The sequence below is a fragment of the Semicossyphus pulcher genome, unplaced genomic scaffold, assembly GCF_022749685.1.
Source record: "Semicossyphus pulcher isolate SPU_LCO1_2020_fin unplaced genomic scaffold, fSemPul1.0.p SCAF_13, whole genome shotgun sequence".
Classification (NCBI taxonomy): Eukaryota; Metazoa; Chordata; class Actinopteri; order Labriformes; family Labridae; genus Semicossyphus; species Semicossyphus pulcher.
The window spans coordinates 17,630,548-17,653,363 of record NW_027211637.1 but is presented as its reverse complement, the minus strand read 5'-3'; the positions used below and the strand labels follow the sequence as shown (position 1 = coordinate 17,653,363).

The window sequence follows — 22,816 nt, the reverse complement described above, 5'->3', positions numbered from 1 at the left end:
AAGATGAAATTCAAGATAGATTAATTCACTGTGGCTGACTCCGTTTAAATTATCACAAGCAGTTTTACTGTAAAGATGAGGCGCGCCATCTAGTGGCAAACTTGTGTAAATGCATTTTTTTTGTTAATATGGATGCATTGGTTCCTGCACATGCTGTCTAGGTTTTGTTTGGTTGTTAGTCCCCCTAATTTCCCTTAATTAGCACACATGATGAAAAGAGTAGGTCTCAGCTCTGATAATGGGCATATTTTAGCCTAACAAGGATATTTTCAACAATGTAGTATGCAGGTAAGTACCATCCATTGCCTATGACTACTGGAATGACCATTCAGTTTTTTCAGCATTACCACTATAGGGTCTGACATTTTTTCATTCTAGAGTCTTCCCTACAGAGAGAGTGAAACAGCGCGTAAAGATATTGAAGCATAAGAGAGAGAGGCTCACTTACTTACTATATTTGAGTAAGGAAAAACTAAAAAGGACTGAGTAGGCCGCTTCAAAGTTAATACAATTCCAAATATGTATTGTAGCCCTTATTTAGATTTTGAATTTTAAAAAAATACTTTTCTAATTCCAACTGATGCTGCAGACCAAAATGCGGAAGAGATGGAACTTTTTTAAGGTAGGTTAAGGTCTACACATGTGCATATAGAAACCAATGAAATCCAATTATGTTGGGTCATCTACTGAATAATACTGGTTGGTCACCATTAGTGGAATACATGTCTCAATTAGTTTTGTTTGTTTCAAATATATGCACTTGTAGTCAAGTGTTTATATTATCAACATTATATGTCAACTATGGTCGAGTCCTTTGAAATGCCAATGGCAACTGTAATACTGCCCTCCAGTGGCCATATGTAGGGACAGCACCAGCCTCAGGATGTCAAGGGAATGTTTTTCCCCATGCTGCCTGGTTCTGCTCTTCTTCCAATTCCAGCTAATCCTATGACTTTTGTCATTGATCGTCTTGTTTTGTTACTTTTATACAGCACCTGATCACATTTTATTAAATAGATTTATGGTGTTAAAGAACCCAAGGAGCTCCAGATAGGGCAAGCAGGTCTCAAAATATAGAAGTGATGAAGTTGAAATGTTTTGCAATAAACCTCACTGATCAGTACTGATATGACCCCAGTTGTTGAATACAGGTGTAACTAGAAGTCCTATAGGATTGTAGTTAAGATGTCAGCCTTTAATCTGTACCACTAAACAGCAGCTTATTGTGAGCAGTTGAGGGGCCTGTTGAGAATAAGAGGGTTTAAGTCTCTTTGTCAGTCTTGTGACATTTCCTTCAGAGGCCATTACATCTCCTTTACAATAGAATCACTGTTAGTAATGTGTCAGCTGTATAAGCAGAGCCTTTTCCTCCAATTACTCTCACCTTGTCAGCATGGAAGGGTAAGACTGTAGGTGATGTAAATCATTAACCAGAGCTGACCCAAGCCTGTTTGGATCCCTGATCCGCTTTGACAGCCATTATAATAGGGGACTTCCTCAATAACTCAGTAAATAAACTTCAACAGTAGATGTAGCTTCTTATGTGAACAAGTGTATATATAAATACTATAGGAAATACTTTTACTATTAAAATAATTATCATAAAGTACTCTAACTATAGTTTACTGTTAAATACCTCCCTCTGTATACAGTCACTTGTAAACAGCAGACAATATAAACACACGTGTAATTTATACACCAGAGGCTCAGGCAGCCTATTATGGGCCCTGATGTTATTATTTGTATATTTAATAAAATAAAGAGACAAATGTCAGCTGCACAGGCCTCTTGGATGATACTGGTCCTGCAAAGAAGGAAAGTTAATGTCTTAAGTTACAGCTTATCCAGGCCTGGTGTGCGTACTGTGCAAATCAAATACTTGTTGACTAAGAATAGATCAATGGGATTTGTTATTTTACAGGGATTTTTTCATATTTGTATTAAATCTTAATGGGGCATTTGTTGTGTTTTGTAAAAAGATATTAGATAAAAGTGTTTATGTGTGAGTGTGTGCACACATGGATGTCTCCAGAATACTGCAAACATGCACGTTTACCTGATTTACTATTACTAAATCTAGATGGCTGCATTATAATGAATAAAAACATGAGTCTAGTAAGATGTAAACAGTTATATAGCCACACATCGCTATGTCCATTAAAATCTAAGACACTAAAATCCAATTAAAGAAAATCTTTACGATTGATATTGACCCTTGTTGAAGACAGAGACTCAAGATGAGGAAATGAAGCAAGATAACTCCCACAAATAGCAGCATCCCAACCCCACCCTATAAGACCTTTAATATATAAGCTGATATTGTTGCACATTGAAAACTTTTTGCAGTTTAATTCACACAAACATGTTAACACAGTGGAAGCAGTTGTTGAACAGTTGCACACTTGACTGGATTAGAAAAGCAGCTTTAGTTTCTGCAAATTTCCAAAATGTCAATAAATATAGTTAACAGTTGGTTATGTTTGATTCACCAGTGGCCTCTGATGGTTTTGGCTTGTAGCCATTGAAAATACAGAAAACGATGTTGTTTACTGTTTAACTACCCAGTCAGTGTTTTGTAAAGGACCTTAAACTGGCAACACATTTACAAATTACAACTTTAAGTTGTTATATGCAGTAATATAATAGGCTAGTATCAGTCACATAGCCTACATTTTGCTGATGTTACTATAACTTTTGTACAATTTGTAATGAACGACTTAATTAAAAACACTTCAACAGGAGCAGAAACCACCCCAAAGACAAATCATCTAGGCTATATTTTGGGAAATAGAGTATTAACATAATCTCTCCCACTGTTCCCTTTCCCTGTTTTCTCCCGACCAAGGAGTCTGATGTCGGGGGGAGGAGTTTGCATTGGGACCCACAAAACTTTTGCGTGTGCGCGTGTTTCGACGCCACGCCTCTGTGCGTTTTCCTCCGCGCGTTGGTTTCATACCAAACTCATACTTGGCATTCCGCCTTTTTTTCTGTCAAACACTATTATTTTACCCGAGAATATACTCGCCATTCAGAAAGTAAATCCGCCGAAGAAACCAAAGTACAACGAGAGGAGAGTGTGCCTGTAGGAGTGGAGCAGGAGAGCCATTGTAAGGTGAGTGCTCTCTCAGATACTTCTTTGTTGTGTGCAGCAACTTTTATGCTGCTGCAGCTGCTTCGCTTCGTGTGTGCTGGAAGTTTTGGGATATTTGACATATTTCGCATTTTCCCGCTGCTGCTTTGCTGATTCAGAGCCTTGTTTGTGTAGCAGGGGGTTCCTCTTTTATTTACTCTGCCTCTGTGCTGTACTTACAATGACTTTTTGGTCGTGTCTCGGTCTTAGTTTGGAGTTTGTTGGGGTATTATTAGCCCGCATGCTAACCAACTAGCATGCCAGCTAGTGAGTGTTATCAGTGGCTCGTCTGTAATTAACCTACTGAAATACAGAAAATAAGGGTACTTCTTAAGCTTAAAAGTTGTTGTGCAGTGTTTTAACAACCTCACAGTACAGTTACATGTTAGTTTTTCCAACTTTGGCTCAAACACAGATTTTGCTATCTCACAGTTGGCTAAACTGCTTCTAACCGTGGAACGTGATTTCAGTTTTCCCTCTAACGTTCCACGCTCGCGGATGGAATTCATTTCTTGTTACTGTGAAAGTGTCACCAACGTGTGAGACTGGTCTTACTGGTTGAACAGAAGTCAGAGGACAGATAACACCTTTGTTTAGTCTCCAGCACTACTATTCTGACTGCTTTTTCTAAATTGAAAAATATGTGACATTTTGAAGGTTCACATGAAGCTCATACAACAAAATCCCCCAAGTAGTAGTTGTGTTACTAGTAGTAGTGAGGTGAAGTGGGAATGGGAAGTACAATGATGAAATCTATGTTTGACAATCATGAAGTCACTGCTCTTCCTATTGAAGACGAAGGCAGTCTGTAATGTGCATGTGTTTGCTGAGCTCATAGCTTTATTTAGCCCAATACTTTACTGGCTCCCCACTGCTCTAAACACCTGACCTTAAGGTCTCTGGGAGCTATATTGAAACTCAAAGGGCTACATATACCCTCAGTGTTTAATGGGCCAACTTTGCATTATCACTACTTTGGCAACTGGCAAAGCTGTGGCTGCGATATCTTAGAACCATGATTTCCCAAATCTGAGCCATAGTCAGAAGTAATCTTGAACAATACTTATTTTGGTACACATTGATAAGTGATTTATGAAGAAGGAAATGTTCAGTTTTTGTTCAAACTTATTAAGTGGGGATAATCAACTTATTATAAAGGCCATATTAAGTGTAGTTTCTGTTGTCCTGGATAGCATTAAATTGAAACATGTTTCAGATATATTCCGTTGTCATGTTTGTGTTGGTAAAATATCAACACTTTCAACAGGATGCAGCTGATTTTAAAACCTCCATAATAAATGTATTGTTAAATTAATAGCCATCTCACAGTGTATTACCATTTCAGTTTCAGGTCCCCAGATTCTAGTGAGGGATTCAATTGGCTTTATATCCTGGCTCATAGATGCTAACTAGCTTTTGCAGTTCGTCCAAGCGTTGCAGTGAAGAATGGTTGTGTTAACCCTGCATAAAGCAGGTTTATTCACTTTATTCGGTCTGAACGGCAAGATAATACATATTCTTTAGTCATGTAGTGAACCCTTAAATTAACCCCCAGGTTCAAAACCAATATTATATAGTGGTATGACTTAGGTTTAACTCTATTAAACCCCTGAGATGATTAACTCAAAATATCATGACTGATTCTCATAAATCTATTACAGAAAAGTGCAAGGTGACGAGTAGTAACTGTTTATTTAACTGTTAATAAGGCCAAGGGGGTCCTACAACAGAACATGAAGGGTTAATCATGTCCAGTCAGGACAATGAATGAACATCTTCCCAGTAGATTACTTCTGACATAGTTGAACTTTGATGCCTGTCACATCTCCTGCCTTTGAATATCACAATCTTCCTTTAGGCTTTGCTCTTTCCTAATTATCTCACCAGGGCCTGTCTGATCTCTATGGCAACAGCAGAGTCCCGTCAGCAGAGATTGAAAGTGGGAAGGCCCTGTGCAGAGTGTGTCCAATAAGCCCACCACAGCAGGGGAAGCTCTGCGACCACACTGAGCCTCTGTGGTTTCTCTGTGGCCGGGCTATGTTAGCCACACTCTGGAAAACATTACACACCAGGCAGCATTCATGTTGCATATGTGTGCCTGTGTTTGAGGAGACTTGGAGCATCCTCAACAATAACAAAAGAATTTGTAATTTCCTCATGCAGGCAAAACGGCAGACTTCAGGGAACTTCATATGGCTCAAAAACAGCCTTTTAACTAGTTTCTCATGGATTATTAATTAAGGGAAATGACTAACATCTTGCTATTACTGACTATGGCCATCTAGTCTTTAATCATCTTTCCTTCCACTGGTGTAACCTAAACAGCAATACCAGCTGGTCGTGCCTTCAGTGACCTTGATTAGTTATAAATTTACAAGCTCTTAATGTTTTGACATATTTCTTGTCAGGTCTTTAACCCAGAATATATGGGCTATTAATACACCCTGTACAGGGGAAACCGTAACCGACTTCACATGAGTCTGATCTCACTCTTGATGACGTGTGAAGACACTTTAAGTTTAAGAAATCTGTCACCATTTTGGACGCCGCAGAGTTAATCTTGAGATCCTGCCCTTCCTTTCAAATGTGTGTGATTTCTTGACATGCTTGTCTTTGGGACTCATTAGTTAAATTCGCTTACAAATTTTCAAACAGCCAAACATCCCAATCAAGAAGCTAGAAACTCTTAGTTATCAGTTAGCTAATCAATAGATGAAATAATGCGTTACTTGGCAAATCTTTTTAACTCCATTTTATATCACAATTTTAGACAGTGAATTGAGTTAGGGCTGCATGGAAACACTGTAAAATATTGCCAAATACTAAATCCAAATCACAGAAGCAGCTTTTTTTTTAAATAGTAAAATATGTGACTAAAAAGCAGGATAATGAAGTACTTTAGTGCTGCAGGAACATTGTGATGTACAAATCTTGTTCTTCAAATGAAAGGAACATGTTTAATACCCGAGCAAATTTAAAATTGTCGTAATTTAATGTTTAAAAATGTAAGAAACAAAATGGGTTTCTATTCCCAGGTTTCTGTACAACACAGAATATTTCTATCACCAAAAAAATTGCCTTTCAGGACCTGAATTTCAGCCTGGGATTACAGCTGTCGAGCATTAAATATTTATTTTCGCAGATCCATGCACACATTTACTGTAATGTTGTGTTAATGTCCTTGTATGTAGCGCAGCCAACGTTTTCCCATTTGTGTACAGCACAGACCATCTGGAGACGCTGATCTGAAGTAGAGACTTTAGAGGTCTGGAGTCTGGATTTCACACCAGCTCACTCTTTCTTTCTCCAAAAATGTAGCATATATTTCTGATTAATTTGACCAGGTATACGAGGGAAGCAACTGTCTGAGAACAGACCAATGTCTTCTGTATTAATAAAACATATCTAGTGAGCTACATTTGGTCATCACAACAGAAAGGCAATTTATAAATGTCTATTCGCAGTGTGTTTGTGACCAGAACTGACCTGTTTCCTAATGGGAGCTGGATTTAACACTGCTATCGCTCTAAAACTTTTCTGTAACAGCTGCTGAGAGACTGTAATGAGCTAACACTAATGCAAGCTAATGCTAACATATTCATGCTAGAGTTAGCTCAGTACAGTAACTCTGAATTTTGATTCGCTAGCTAATTTACTAGCCTCTTCCTTAACACACAGACTGCTGGGAAGGGTGTGTTTGATTTGCTTCTATCCTTGCCAACTGACAAATTTTGTTTCAAGATGTGGTTTGAATTGGGCAAGGACTTATATTAGCCCAATACTTATTGGTATTCATATGATATAATCCACTATAAATTCTTATACTACTACTAGTATTATTGGTATAATAATAATGCTCAGTAATGTAACATTACTGAGGTGGAGCAGTCAAAAGACAAGTATTACTGTCTCAGAAATGGCGCAGTAACTTTATGTTACACATACGTTATAGTTCAGACAGTCTTTGATGGTGTTTGAAGGAGAGCGAAGAATGAAATTTGAGGTAAAGTTATGACAGTAAAATCCCATAGTTAAATCTACAATAACTATCCCCTCGTAGGTGTAAAAATCCCCCCTTTGTGAAGCCTTATGGGGAGGATTTCCCCCCTTTTAACACAATTTTAGGCCCTGGTTGTTTGTTTCTTTTACCTTCACATAGACTATACATTTTAGGGTTTGTATATGTTGCTTTATAGATGATTTAAACCAGTTCTGTGTTTTCAAAACATCCAGAAGACGGCTGCATTAAAATCTTAAACATCGCTGATTGTGGTGCCCTTTTGTCTAAATTCATTAGCTATCAAAACAAATACCGCCCACTGCCTCAAAATTGCAGTACATATTTTGATGTGATGCTTTTTTAATGTGGAAGAAAACCTGACTTTGAACCTGGGACTTCTGTTTTTGTTGCTGCTTATAGTGCATTTTACCTTTTTGATAAATTATTTTAAATACTACTAAGTAATAATAGCCAATGAAAGGAAGTCTTAAATGTGACAAATGTAGAGTACATGGCTTGTTGTTGCATGCAGTCCTATTTTTGGGGCCTCTAGGGTTTAAGCTAAATCTGCCACTGTTATTATTGTACTTGCACGGTGTACGAAACCGACATGCTGAAATATTGACGGCTCTAGCAACAGTAACCAAGAGGACAGGAAGTTGTGATTTTATAAAAATGTCTTGTCCTGTATGTATCTTCTAGGTGTGTTGTTGTCGGAGCCGTCATCATTGCGTCGGAGTGGAGTTGCCGTGGCAGCCCTGACGGGGCGCAGGAGGATAGTGGCGATGGAGAAGGACTGGCAGACGGGGCGGACCGTGGATTGGACGGCGACCCTGAGGGAGTGTGGAGTCCGGACATCGAGCAGAGCTTTCAGGAAGCTCTGGCCATCTACCCCCCCTGCGGCAGGAGGAAGATCATACTTTCAGATGAGGGGAAGATGTATGGTGAGGAAGAGCACATTATGATTGTCATACAGCCATCCTGTCCACATTTTCCGTCCTTCAGTTTTTTCCTTTTAAACCAAATTAAATGACAAAACTTTGTGTGCCACAAACTTGACTTTTTCACTATGTTTTAAGGCCCTTTTTCCAACTAGGACATTCATTTTTAGTTATAATAACAAGGTTTTAACAAGGTTACTGTGCAGATTGTGGCAGTCTGCAGGACAAAGCTTTGAAACTTCACAGATAGTACAGGAGAGTCAGAGGAGAAGCAGTCCACCTTACTCTATCTGAGGCAATTATATCGAGGTGAAAGCATTCAGCTCGTGGGAAAGACCTGCTGTACTGCATGTGGTTTTTACAGTTCTTGGCTTACTCTCAAATTAGAATCTTTGCAGCATTGTCATTAGAGGTTATCTACAGTATGCAAAGCCCCATTCCAGTGTAAACAAACATTGTCTCCATAAGCACAGCAAAGTTTTAATTAACATAGCACCGCAAAACAACAAGAGGTGATTTAAATTGCATCTTTGTTTTCCCTTTTATTTACAAGTATAGATTAAAGGCTCAGATTATTTTTTTCACTTGTACTTGTTTAACACTTTATAGGGCTTTGTATGTCAAGTTAAGTCCTTGCCTGCAAGGAAACTTTAGCACCTAGAGGGATATTGGGTGGTCTTGTAAAGACCTCTCAGTTTGTGCCCAGCTGATCTGCCTGCAAGTATTTTGGGAGAGAGCTATTTTACTCTGAGGTCAAAGGGCAGCCGGTATTGATGGGGTCAAAGGATAAGCAGGTTGATATTTCAGGTCATGTTGAGGTAAACATATGGAGTTATTATTTAATTACTTAAACTACTTCATATAAGTCTTTGGGACTGCATGGTACTTGTTGTTTAGCCCTTTTTTAGAATCCGTTCAGGATGCAGCCTGCGAGTAGCACTTGATGTTTGTTGACCATTTCTATCTACCTTATTGAAGGCCTTGGCTCTCGTCCAACATTCCCAGCATTTTTTGTTTTTTTCTGACTAGGTTGGCATTCCCGCCTGCGGCAGCCTGTGTCGTGCATGTGCAAGAGTGTGTTGTGAGGGAAACGGGATATGTGATCCCGTGTAACAGGGAGGAAAAGGTTGTTTCAACATTACAGCCTTTTGTGGGAAGTGTGTGCGCACTGTGTCGACCACCCCTACTTCCTTCTCGTTAAACAACAAAAGTCTCATTGGAGTAAACACTCACACATTTGGAACGGGGCCAGAATGCGGGTATTTCGCACAACATGTTAGTTTCCTGCAAGTCTAGAGTCTAAGATTCCTGCATTCATTTTTCATGTTTCATAATGCTCCCATTAGTCACTAAGTTAACAAAGTTGCATGCAGGACAGACCGTCTGGATGTGCCACATAATGAAGAGCAGCACAAACATTAGGCTACATTAAGAACAAGAGATATGACTTCATCGTTTGCTGTGGGACTGAGGAGGCATCAAGTTAGTGATAGCTATTAGCCACTTCCTAAACACAGAGTGCTTGGAAGTGTCCATTTTAGTTTATTTATTGTTCTCATCCTGCTAAATCTGGCGATGAGCTCTTCAAGATGTGGTTTGCATTGTGCATGGACTTAATTAGCCTTAAACTTAATATTGCTATATATTATAATACAATACAAATTCTCCTCCTACTACTAATAATAATAATAATAACTGTAAAGGTGTGATGTTATATTTCAGATCACTTATGATACCAACTTAGAGGAGAGCAAGAAATACAATCGGAAGTAAAAAATTGGGCCAAGTAAAACTCATAAATACTGTCCCCCCCGAAGTCTAAAAATCCCCCCTGTCTCAGGCAGTTAGGAGGGGAATTACCCTGATATTGAAAAACAGTTTGAATGCTACACTGACACAAAACAGACTACTCGGACACACATTTACCCACTGCTCACTCATTTTGAAACCATCCGAAATCTTGAGTCACTGCCGCATAAAACAGTTCAATGAGAAACCTTTTTGCATAGCTGGTTATATGTGATATTTGGTTTCATTCAGCTGCTGTTTATGCATTAAAAGACTTTATTGCGAGTGCTGACGACTTTTGTGCTGACTGTGATATCTTCGAGTCGGCACCGATAATCCTTTTGTAGTTTTTGAGTTGAGCGTGCCAGCTTTTTTCATGTCATATGTGATATTTTCCTTACATTATTTATCATATACAATGTTACTTTATAAATAATGTGAATTCGTCTGTTTTCACTTGAAATTGACACATTGTTAGTGTGTCTTTAAGAGCTTTTTTTTAATATATATATATAAATATGAAGTCAACTGGTAAAATTGGAAGTGCATTTATGGATCACAGTTCATGTCAGACAGCAGCTCCTGTGGATGACTTTGCATATCAAAGTCAAACAGTTACAATCATTTAGTGAGTTCCGCTGAACTTGAACAGTCGGGTTCAGATAATTTACTACCCAGCATTGCTGCTAAGAGCAGAAAAAGATAACATTTAACTGATAAAGGAATTTTACCATCCGAAAGCCCCTCAAATGCGAAACTCCCCAAATCTACTTCTACCCCAATGCATGTGAATATTTACCCCCTCCTGCTAAACTAGGCCAGCCGTAATTGAGCTCCAGTCTCTGTGCTGCCTTCGCTCTCAGTCATATGTTACTACCATGATGTCACACTGGATTACGGTGTCAGGGCATGTACTCCCAAAAAAGGATGATCAGCAGACAGATCACTTGCTCCTGCACTCACAGGGTGACGCAGATAAAACAGAGCCTGCTTGTTTTAATGATGATATTTTAGAATCATGTTGGTAATAGGTACGACTTTTTGAGACTGTCAGACAGTTGTTGTTTTTACACGTTGGGGATTTTTGAATAAATATGCGTGGGAAGTTGTATTTTACAGCATTTTGTTTTAAAGGGGGCAAAGGTTTTGTCCTTTATACAAACATGTAGGGGGGAGGGGAACATGCAATAATGTTTTACATCTTATGTAGATAGAAACACCTTAAAAGATGAAAACTGCAGGAAAATGTAATGACGCAGTCTTTACTGGAAGGTTCAGGACCGTCATATTAGTTGTTCTCGATGCAGCTTTTTTAAATGACTCTATTTTTTGGGGCCTGCATTTATCAAACCTAATGAATTGCACTTAATGCCCTTGATCTGTGTTCTGGAGATTATTAAGCAGTTTACAGCTACTTATGGCAAGGTGTGCAAGTATGTAAGAGTAGTTCCCATGTGATCCAATAACATTTATACTAAGAGCGGGACGATCCAACTAGAGTAAAGGGTTTATTCCACACCTCCATATTGTGAATTCTGTGATTTAAATATCCTTTCATTTTAATGACGGATATGTGTTTCTGCCAAAAAAAATGTATTTAAACCCTGAATTAACCCCTTAAATTTGTACATACAACATATTTATTACATTTTTTATATTATATTGTATATAATTAAGTAGAAAAGGGGATTAAATAATTTGACTTTGGTTGTAATCGAAGCGAAATAATAAAGTCATACAGAATTCTTTATGTTGCTTTAACTAACATATTTTTCACCATGACCGATACAGTATCAAGGATCTACTTGTCTCTACTCTTCCTAACTTGAGCTCTAAAACTTAAAACAGCCGTTTTCGGTGTAAACAGAGTCAATACGAAGCTTTGAAGTTTGCATATAAGATTAAAAGTTCCCTCAAGTCCAAATTGTATCTTTTAGAACAATGAGAAATACTTAATAAGTTTAATCTTTTTAGGCATGTGGCTGAATTTTCTCTTGGATGGTTGCAGATAACTCAATCATGGTTAAAGAGGCTCAATCAGATTGTGAAATCTGCCAACATGATGCAAGGAGCTAGATTTTCCCACCAGGGATTAATACAGTATTTCTGGTTCTGATTCTGATTCTGAGGTCAACCTTAACTGGTCTTACGTGAAATATGCCTGATTTGCAAGTAGCCTTGCTGATTATGTCACTCTTTAACTCTATATGTCTATCTCTCATTATCTGTCTTTTGTGACGAAAAGTCTCACAGAAGTTTAAGTGTTCTTGTGTCAAGGTGCAAAACACACACACACACACAAAGGTATGGGTTTACTTCTAAGGAAAAAGCATTTGGCTCTATGCGCAGTAGTGTTAGTTCATAGGAATGCACATGTGTCCTGTTTGGGGAATTGGAGCAGACTGCTGGGTCTGAGTCAGCCCCTTCTGCTGATTTTGGGGAATTCTGTGTTCTGGTAAATCCAAAGAGCTGATGTGACTCAGCCTGATGTGACCTACGTTTCTGCAGCGTCGCACCACTTCCCAGAAAGAAAGTCGGTGATGGTGATGATGATGATGATGTTAGCACATGTATATAAATGATTAATTTGTGACAGCCACGGAATCAGTCTGTCAGATTTTATTTGGTCACCTTTTATCTTTAGTCTCTTTCTGAGTCTGACATCTGCAGCAGAGAAATAAATAATGTTGCTCACGTGTTTGGATTACGAATGAGCAGATCATCAGGTGTGGTTGGAGCTGGGGGAGCCGGAGAAAGAAAGAGCTGACCAAGCAGTCTGAAGTCACCACACTTTGAAAGTCTGTGAACTAAACAAAAACCATTTTGTAACTCTACCATTAAACAAGCCCGAATCTGACTCTGAATTAACACACGCTTTCCTTAATGAGAATATCATTCAGTCACAGAAACAAAGCTAGGCAATCAAGATAATTGTGTGTGTGAAGGGATGCAGTAGTCATGCAGTACTCATTAGAGCCTCATCATCTTCTCCACTGAGTGCAGTCACATTAAACTTTCATATCATGCTGCCTTGACGTCAAATGCATTCTGGGAATTGAAAATGTATCCCCACCTATCTTCATCTTTTGCTTACACCATGGCTTAAACTCAACCTAAACATGCACACATTTGACCAGGTGAGATCCTCAAGGCCACTGTGAGCACTATGCTGAAAGCATGAAGTACTCATGATCCAGCCAGGTGTGTTATGACCTGGTGTTATTTTATTAGATCAGCCACTTCTGTCATTGTTTCCCTTAGTTTAATGGGTTTCAGTGAACGTACTACAGTCAAAAGCTAAGGCAAGGACTGTGACATTTATTTGATTCACTTCGAGCATCATTCATTTTAACAGTCCTTGTCCTTTTTGTTTATATTTACCCTCTTCACGGCCAACTTATGTCTGTTTTTTTCCTCATTTTTAGGTCGAAATGAGCTGATAGCTCGTTACATCAAGCTACGAACAGGGAAGACGCGCACGCGCAAACAGGTATGCACCAATGTTATTAAAGACTGCAGTGTATAGGATTTTCTAGGAGCAGCTTATGTATTTTTCTTTACCTATTCGTCTTCTAAAAGTGATCATTCTGGGACTATGCTTATAAAATTGCAACATCATCGTGTGAATGTGTGTTTTTTTCATGGGGGTAACTCTGGCCCCCGTAGGTGTCTAGTCACATTCAGGTTCTGGCACGTAAGAGGGTACGAGAATACCAGACGAGCATCAAGGTGGGTTCCTGCTGAATCGACTCTCCCCTCTCTCTGTAGTCACATCCCCTCTTCTTTTCCTTTCCTTTTCCCTTTTCCTCCCATCCTCTGTCCTTCATCCTGTCTTTCGTCAGGTCTCTAGTCACCTGCAAGTCTTGGCCAAGAGAAAGTCGCGTGAAATTCAGTCTAAGCTCAAGGTACACATGCTTACTGACTTTACCATGCTAGCTGCTTCGCTCTGCATGTGGCCCAAATCAAACTTAACACATTCAATTATTTTTTATAAGAGCTTATGGCTGATTTATACTGGCTGTTGGGGGGGCTAACTGTTTATGCAAGTAGATGCTCCATATCTACATTGTGGGTACTACCATAGTTCACATGTACCTCCTCATAGCTAAAGTGTTTGCTACAGGGGCTTGTGGAGACAACTAGACACTTGTAAATAGTTAACTATGGCTGGTTTAGTGTTTTCACTGTAGACAGGAAAAAGTTAGTAACATGCAATTATAGGACTGAATACATACAGATGGAGAGAGAGGAGCTTATAGCAGAGTCTAAGCCTATAGCAGCTTAACTAACAGCAAAGGCAAGCATGACTATATTATACTATAAGCTTTATTAAAAGATTTCTAGGCCTACTCTTTAAAGACAGGTTGTCTGCCTCCCAGACCCAAACTGGTAGATGGTTCTACAGAAGAGGGTCCTGATAAATAATGCTCTGCGTCCCATAAGACTATAGGTACAACAAGCAGGCCTGCGTTCTGGAAGCATAATGTCCTAGTGGGGCAGTAGGGCACTGTGAGCTCTTTAATCGGATGGTGCCTGACCATTAAGAGTTTTGAAGGCAAGAAAGAAATTCTTCAAATTCTGTTCTAGTTTTTAAGTAGTAGCAAATGAGGAGAAGGTAATATTGGAAAATATGATCCCATTTCCTAGTTCTTGTCAGGACATGCACAGCAGCTTTATGGACGCACCGGAGAGTCTTTAGGCACTTATTAGGGAAGCCTAGTAATAAGGAATTGCAATAAACTAGTTTTGAAGTAACAATTGCCTGGAGTAGTTTTTCTGCATCTTTTTGAGACAGGATGTTCCTTGTCTTTTTTTCACAATGTTAGCTTGGTAAACAAAATAAATTGTTTTATGTAGAAGTTGGTCACATAATAATAAAAGATAACTCCTTATGGTTGTGCTGCAGGCCAGGGTTATGCCACCTAGGGGAGCTATATCATCAGCGTTTTTATGGTGTTACGGGCAAAGTGAAATAACATGGAGTACAGTCAACTGATTGCTTTCATATGGCTTCATTCATATGCATCATTGGAGTGTTTTCTAAATATATTACTTATGTAGGAAGCATATATAATGTGAATGGAAGTGGTTCCAGCACCGAACCTTGTGGAACTAATTTTGGCATGCATGCATTGTTAACATGTCCAAAAGTCTCAGGAGGCTTGTGGCTTTGGACAGATAATTGCATGAGACTCAGTAGTTGTATGTTTGACCTAAGCATGTGCATGGCTGTAGTAATTTACATAAATGCCTGCAAACACACAGACATACAGGGCGTATTTAATGTACCCCTTGTTCATGTGCACATGTGACAAATTTCAGTTTTCTCTTTTTATATCATTTCTGATCTCCACGTTCTTGTTCTACGACATTTTCCCCTCAGTCCTCTATATCTCTTCTGTTAAAGCCGTTCTCATGTGGTTTTAACTTGCTCTGTAATAAAGGTTCTTTGTGACATAATTTAACATCAGAAGGGGATTGAAGTTGCTGCTTTAAACCACATGTGGACATTGTAACTCAGATTTTCCTTGTATAAACGTCTAACGGATTAATAAGATGTAACTTATAATGTTTGTTTTTCTTAGCTTAGCGTGAGTGTGTTTGATAAGGAAGGTTCAGGGTGCGTTCAAAGAGTGAGACAGGTGTTTTCCCTCATTGCCTTACAGTGTATTTATGACCTGCCTTTAATTTCCATGTATTAAAGGTAATTAATAATGTGTCTTCTCTGCCATAGGCCATGAACTTGGTAAGTTTTGGTTATACAACTACAGTTTTCTGCTTCAGGCTTTGTGCTTTGTGGTTGGCATCACATTACTGCTAGTCCACGATGCAGATCTACTGCCAGACTGGAAAAAATCCTGCTCATTACTCTTTTGTTTTTAGTGGCTTTAGTTCAGTACTGGTGATGGCTCCTGTTAGCTCTGCTAGCCTGCTAGCTTGGTGCACCTCCTGCTTTGGCATCCCCCTATATCTGCTTTGCCTTCTTTCCTGTCCTCCCTCCTAGTTACTGCATCATGCTGATGTACTGTATAATATGTTGGCTGGCTTGCTGTCTAAACTGGCCTGGAGGTTGGCTGACTCTGGAACATTAACCTACATTTTCTCTGGATTTTTCAGCATGGGGCATTATCATTGTGTATTTCTTGCTCTTTGTCATTCAGGACCAGGTATCCAAAGACAAGGCTCTGCAGACTGTAGCCAACCTCTCATCAGCTCAGATTGTGTCTGCTAGTGTAATGAAACCCCAGACTGCGTTCCCTCCGCCAGTCAGAGTGAGACACAGACGCACAGACATGCACACACATCTGTTCTTCTCTACCCCCTAGGTAAAAGTCTGAGTAATACTATTTCCTCTGTTTCCCTTCTTTCCCTTTGTAAAGTTTTGGCCCGGTCCTATGCCAGGACAGCCTGGACATTCTCAGGAGTAAGTATCACTAGTGATTTGTTTGTTTAAAGTTGTTGAGTCTTATTTTTAAGCTTAACTTACTTATTATTTGGTCTCTACTCTTTCTTTTTCAGCATCAAGCCCTTTGCACAGCCACCGTACACTACAATACCAGCCCCTGTCCCTGCACCAATCAGTATGTCTGAAGCACACTTACAAATTTCACTAATAATTTATGATTATTTTCATGTTATATATGTTTTGATGGTGTAAACATTTCACAGGTTATGAGCCCCTGCCTCCTCCGCGCCCAGCAGCTATAGCAGCACCTGTATGGCAAGACAGAACCATCGCCTCTGCAAAACTCCGGCTACTGGAGTTCTCTGCTTTTATGGAGAGCCAGAGAGACCGGGAGATGGTACAGACATCCTGACATGAATGCAATCTTACAGTATATAATGTTGTTTACACCCTATTTTAATACCTCCTTCCTTTCTACAGTATAAACACCTTTTCGTGCACATTGGCCCATCAAACCCGGGCTACAACGACCCAGTGTTGGAGTCCATAGATGTGAGGCAGATCTACGACAAGTTCTCTGAGAAAAAAGGAGGCCTGAAGGAGCTGTATGAAAAAGGGCCACACAACGCTTTCTTCCTCGTCAAGTTCTGGGTTAGTACACAATAACACTGTTCCCACTTAAAGGGCACATATTTTAGCTATGCAATCAATTGTCTATTATTCTCATGTGTTTTTGAATCACGTTGGTAAAGAGATATGGCGTAGGCGTAGGCCCTTTAGGGTATCTGTCTTCTTCTATTTTCTTGCTCAGTCAATCTTTTTGTCGTTGTTCTAGGCGGACCTGAGCAGCGACATCGAGGAGGGCTCTGGCGTGTTCTATGGAGTGAGCAGCCAGTACAGTGGATCAGAAAATATCACCATCAGTGTCTCGACAAAGGTCTGCTCCTTTGGCAAGCAGGTGGTAGAGAAGGTTGAGGTGAGAAGATGATACCTATTTTTATAGTTCCTTTAACAGGTTTCATACTTGAACATGTGAACATAAAGTTACATTTTGACGTGCATGTGTGGTTTCATCCTATTCAGACTGAATATGCACGCATGGAAGGAGGAAAGTATGTGTTCCGCATCAATCGCTCCCCCATGTGTGAATATATGATCAACTTCATTCACAAACTCAAACACCTGCCAGAGAAATACATGATGAACAGTGTACTGGAGAACTTCACCATCCTGCAGGTATGCGCACCTCAGCTATTTCCCACATCTGTATCTCTGGACTGGTGATGTTTTATTTTGAAATCCTGACATTCACAATGTTTTTCCTGTCTCTTGTTAGGTGGTGTCCAACAGAGAAACTCAGGAGACTCTGCTGTGCATCGCCTTTGTGTTTGAAGTGTCCACTAGCGAACATGGAGCACAGTACCACGTATATCGACTAGTAAACGACTAGCTGCACGTTGCGTGCACGTAGAGACTCTCCACAGACTTTTTGATACGTACATAAACACTATTTTCAGCACAGAATCCCTACTCTTCTACCCTAAACACACACTTGTTTTAACAGACCAACAGTCACACTGTAGTCACACCTGTTAATTGTTGAGCATGTATGCGGTTCCATCAGTATTTGATCCCATGACTTAAAACTCTAAAGTGAAATCCATCTATTCAGATTCAGAACAAATCAATATTTCTGAGAGATTAGAGATTTTGGCCTTTTCTTTTAATTAAAAGATAAAGATCTAAACTAATTCACTGAAAAAACTCAAAATTAAATACCAGCAAGTGTCTAAACATACATATAATGAAGTTGATATGTGTCACCTGCAACCATATACAGTGGGAATGTAGTTGCGATGTACTAAAAATGAATATTATTATTTTTTTCTAAGCATATGCATTTACGTCACAGGTGTGACTGATGTGAGACGAGTTTGAATATACGTTGGCAAACAAATCATTTAATCAGTGTTAATGTAACTGCCACAATAACTATGTCTTCTACAGTTTGTAGTATCTCTGTAAGGTTGGAATGGAATGAGCCTATAATGGTGTATCACTGCTTCGTGTGGATTCATGATTTCTCGCTGGTTTAAGCAAAACTCATAACGATCATATGACAGAAAGTATGCGTGCGCCTCTTTCCAGAATGTAATGCACTACATGTTATATTTGAAACACAGTCTAAAGTGTTAGAGAGAGCCATCGATTTAGGTGCATTTAAAGGATTCCAGTGGTACAGAGTGTGGAGGGGGAGATCCTTTCGATCAAATCTCAAGGAGGTGTTTTTAAGTTCGGCTCACTTGTTTTTTAGAAACAAAAATGGTTCACAAGCAGATTCAGTTTACACCCTGGAGTCAGCAGCATTGTGAAAGAAAGAATTCTCTTTACTGTTCATCGACACACTACTGTTTTCACTCGGACCGTGTGGGCTTGCTGCAGTATTTCTACCTCCACGTGAGTTGGGATAAGAATGTGCTTTGGCTCGTAAAGCCTTAACCTGAGGAGCACTGATGTATAGGATGTGTACACTACACTTGTAATGGTACTGTTTATACGCCAAAACAAGACAATGGACTCGTTTTTGTAAAGATGAACTATCTTTTTTGTATTTTTCAAGCACAGCTAGAAGTGTTACTCTAAGCATCGTATATGATGGGTGTTTCAGTTTGATCTTTTTTTGTATACAAAATGATGAATGGTACAGACCACACTACGGTCACCCACAGTGCACTGGGGGAGATTTCTGCCTGATAACACTAGCGAATTATTCCGCTTACACTTTCTTTTTATCCCTTATGTTGTATGTAATGTTTCTTTCTGGTACACATGGCTACCAGTATTTTTTATAGTAAAGTTGTCTGACTCTATTGCGCCCTCTCCTGGCAGGATTATCTTTAACCATGTAGAAGGTGACAATAACCCGTCTTTGTGATGAAAGTAAGAGCCGACTGGTTCAGTTTTTTAATAACAATATTCACTGTGTGGTCAGCTAAAATGTTTTGATTTAATTTTTCTCCTGTCTATGTATTCTGGATGGCTGTGCCTCATCACTCCTTTGGTCAAGTATGCTCAGTGAATTAAATCTGTGCCTTTATGCTGTACCAATAAAATCACATGGTGTTTGCAGAATCCTGTAGCCTTTAGAGTCCTTATAGAGACACTTCAAATCTTTACATCTTCCACAGATAACCCTTAAAGACCTAGCTCGAGTATCCTTTTCGTGTACCAACTGAAAAGCTTATGTCAAGTAAAAAAGTTGTTATGAATGTGAAGGAGACAAGACTTCCCTATCTAAATCCTAGCAGTTATCTAGGAACAGTTTTTTGTAAGCAGTTCAGTACAAGAAGATGCAATTTCTTTATTTAGAAAAAGGACTTTGTAGGGGAACAAATCAAAGTCTTTCAAATAAGATGTGACTTGATTTTTGTCGTTTAGGCACCACTATTAAACAATACAAAGCTCTAGTCATACTACGACTTTCTAAAAGAGACATTTTGATATGTTGCAGAGAAAAAATAACAGATGTAAAATAAAAATGTATTCAATTAAGCTGCCTCACTTTGAGAGCCCTAACCGTTGGTTTTTGTACTGGCTTCGCTCGGCTCTTGGACTGAGACAAAAACGGGAGACACGTAACGGTGTACTAATTGAGAAATTCATCTGCAACAAAAATAGTAAAAACTAACAAAAGCAAGGTGATGTGAATAAACTGTAAAGTCAGTTGTGTATATTGCGGATGAGTGGAAATGTGCTGTAATAACAAAGAGCAACGCAGAGGTATCTGTCCCAGAATGGCTGCTGCTCTGGCTTATATGGATATCACCCTGATTAGCCTGCCACTACATCCCTGGACACAGAATCAGAAATACATTTATCCCCGGGATGAAATTCGGGCGTTACAGTTGCTCTGACACATAGAAAACACATATGGCATAAAAAAGAAGTAAGAAAAGAGCGCAAAATCAACATCAGAGTAGACCGAGCAGAGGTGCCGTGACAGAACCAAAGGTGAAAAAGTTTACCCTCTTTCTGCCGTATAGAACTGCGACTCCAGCAGCCATTTTTCCTACATTGTTACAGTCACTTGGGACAGCTTTATTCATATAGTGTTATCTCACCCTGCGTCACTGTTTCATGCACACATCGGTTGCAGTTCTCATCTGGCCTGCTAGATGGTGCTGTCCCCTCATTTTTACAGAAGTTACGGATGAATGAGTTCAGAGTCTGTGACATATCAACAGCTCTGACATGCCGCATGTTAGGACATACCTTCACTCCATATATAATGTGGCCACCCTATCATTGTGCTTTATTTACGTGTCACTCACACACATACCATCGTCTCCGCACAGTTACATGACCACAGATAATGCTGTGTAGTCGTAAAATCAAACAATAGACTATTGTAAGAAAAATATGTCACACAGTTCACATACAGTAGTATACAGACATATGTGTTACTATTTATGATTCATAATACGCGCTCAAATGTCGTACAAATGCTGGTATTAAACCTACAGGTTTAAACAGAGGTTTTATGTTAACATCTACTATAGGAAGCACTCCATATACCATATGCAATACTGTCCTGTTTCTGTGGGGCAAAGGTTCTACATTAATCAACAACAAAACTTCTGCCCGTCAGTCTAGATCACATCAAATGGGTTCTCTCTTTACTTTAATGTTCTTTCTCATACCTCCTTAATCCTTCAGAAGAAGTACCTACACATTATCATGAGAAGTGCAGATGAGTATGCCTGTAAATCCACCTGAAAGCTCTTTCAAAGTCTTAAAAAAAAGTATATGTTGTGATGTTTTGGCAACTGTCCAAGGCATGTACTGCATAGTGTCAGTGATAAGAGGGCTTTTGTTGAGGTGTGACTTCACATGCTTTCTGTCTCTATGAAAGCACTATGGTGGTTATAATGTTCTCTGTCTTTTGCTTGTGTTTTGACATGTTGGAGACACAGAGAACTATTACTACTATCATACTTTCTTACAACTGCAGAAAATGCTTCAACGCTTCAAAGTGACACCATACAGATGTCTTTAATGTAACTTTCTCAAGGTTAAGAGCGACTTATACAACTGTTTGCAGACATTAGTCAGAGTTTTATCTGTCTGCGAAGGCCCAACTCACCAAAGCGATGCTGCCAAAATTGCAAGTGGTAAACGGTGACACACACAAACCCCTCAGGCTGGGTGTGGTACCTACCCTGAAACCCTGCCAGCATCACAGCAGCACAAAAACACAGCTAACGTAGCTAACACGTTGCTCATGAGTGTCTCTCTTTTTAAATCAGTAAATTATTATGTCATAGACTAACGCTGAGAGAGGTTTTGTTTCATGTGGTGATCGCTTAAACGGGGCTTAAAAACCGCTGCATATCTTTCTTTTTATTCTGGCCCTCAGCCAACATCTCTAGTCAAACAATACTGACTTTCAATGTCGTAAACGCACAAACTTCACAGGTACATTGCACACATGATATTCATTTATTACCTTGGCAGTGTTAAAGCAAAGGGTGTGGTGGGAAAGTGTCACCTACTGAAACTACGCCAAAACAATCCGGTTATGCAGAGAGCATGAGATCGTAATATCTCCTCCTTCTTCCCCCTCTATGTTCTCCCTGTCTTTTCTTCACCTCGTCCATCTCTGCTCATCTGTTTCTCATTTTAAACCTTTGTTCTATCTCGAGCCGAATAATGCGAACCGTACCGTGACCTGTTTCACCTCTGTCTTCTACAATATGCTTGGACAGAAATCATGTAGTAAAAGCAGGCCACTCTAACGTACTCAGAGGTGAAGTGAGAAGTGTACCTTATACTAAATTATGTGTATTGTCAGGGACATGATGATCTACAGTGCTTTAATGGTTTTTCTGTAGCTTTTTTACATTTCAGTGAAAAATATTCTGAACACTTTACTTGTTATATCTCTTTTTGAAAAATCTTAGTCCTTCAAAAATTAAATTAAGTCAATTTACCCCCCCCCCCTAATTTGAAATTAAACAAACAAATATTTTAGTTTCTACTGGGCCATTTTTGTCACAGACCATTTTTTTTGTTTGTACATGTTACATCATATATTACACATTAGTTGTAGTTGGGGTTTTATTTTAAGTTGTACAAGCACATATTTGGGTGATTATAATGGAAATTAAGGTCAGTAGTTATGATTTAGGGGGGAGAAAAACAGTTCACCATACGCTATTTGTAATACAAAAAATGTATAAGTGAATTATGTCTGTGGCTCAGTGGCAGCGTCGGTCGTCTCTCAGTTGGAAGGTTTGACTCCCGACTGCTACAGTCCACATGTGGAAGTGTCCTTGGGTAAGACACTGAACCCCAAAATGCTCCCTACAAATTTGCATATCTCTCCTGATTGGAGATTGGCATAGTAGCTTCTGCCATCAGTGTGCGAATGTGAGGGTAAAAGGGTGAATGTGACATGTAGTGTAAAAGCACTTTGAGTGGTCGGACAACTAGAAAAGCACTATGTAAGTTCTCAACAGTAAGAGTGATTAAAGTAAAACATCAAGGCAATG

At 39.3% G+C, this 22,816-nt stretch overlaps 1 protein-coding gene across 1 annotated transcript; it reads left to right on the top strand.

Annotated features, from left to right (window-relative positions):
- Positions 1 to 1,393: 1,393 nt before the first annotated feature.
- On the top strand, positions 1,394 to 19,397 carry tead3a (TEA domain family member 3 a). The gene is made up of 13 exons (XM_069659631.1): positions 1,394 to 1,401; positions 7,833 to 8,074; positions 13,285 to 13,349; positions 13,526 to 13,588; positions 15,594 to 15,605; positions 16,021 to 16,131; positions 16,240 to 16,283; positions 16,379 to 16,440; positions 16,529 to 16,662; positions 16,746 to 16,916; positions 17,101 to 17,241; positions 17,349 to 17,501; positions 17,602 to 19,397. Exons 1-13 carry the CDS (start codon positions 1,394 to 1,396, stop codon positions 17,713 to 17,715), a joined length of 1,320 nt encoding a protein of 439 aa, XP_069515732.1. The 3' UTR covers positions 17,716 to 19,397.
- The last annotated feature ends 3,419 nt before the right edge of the window (positions 19,398 to 22,816 follow it).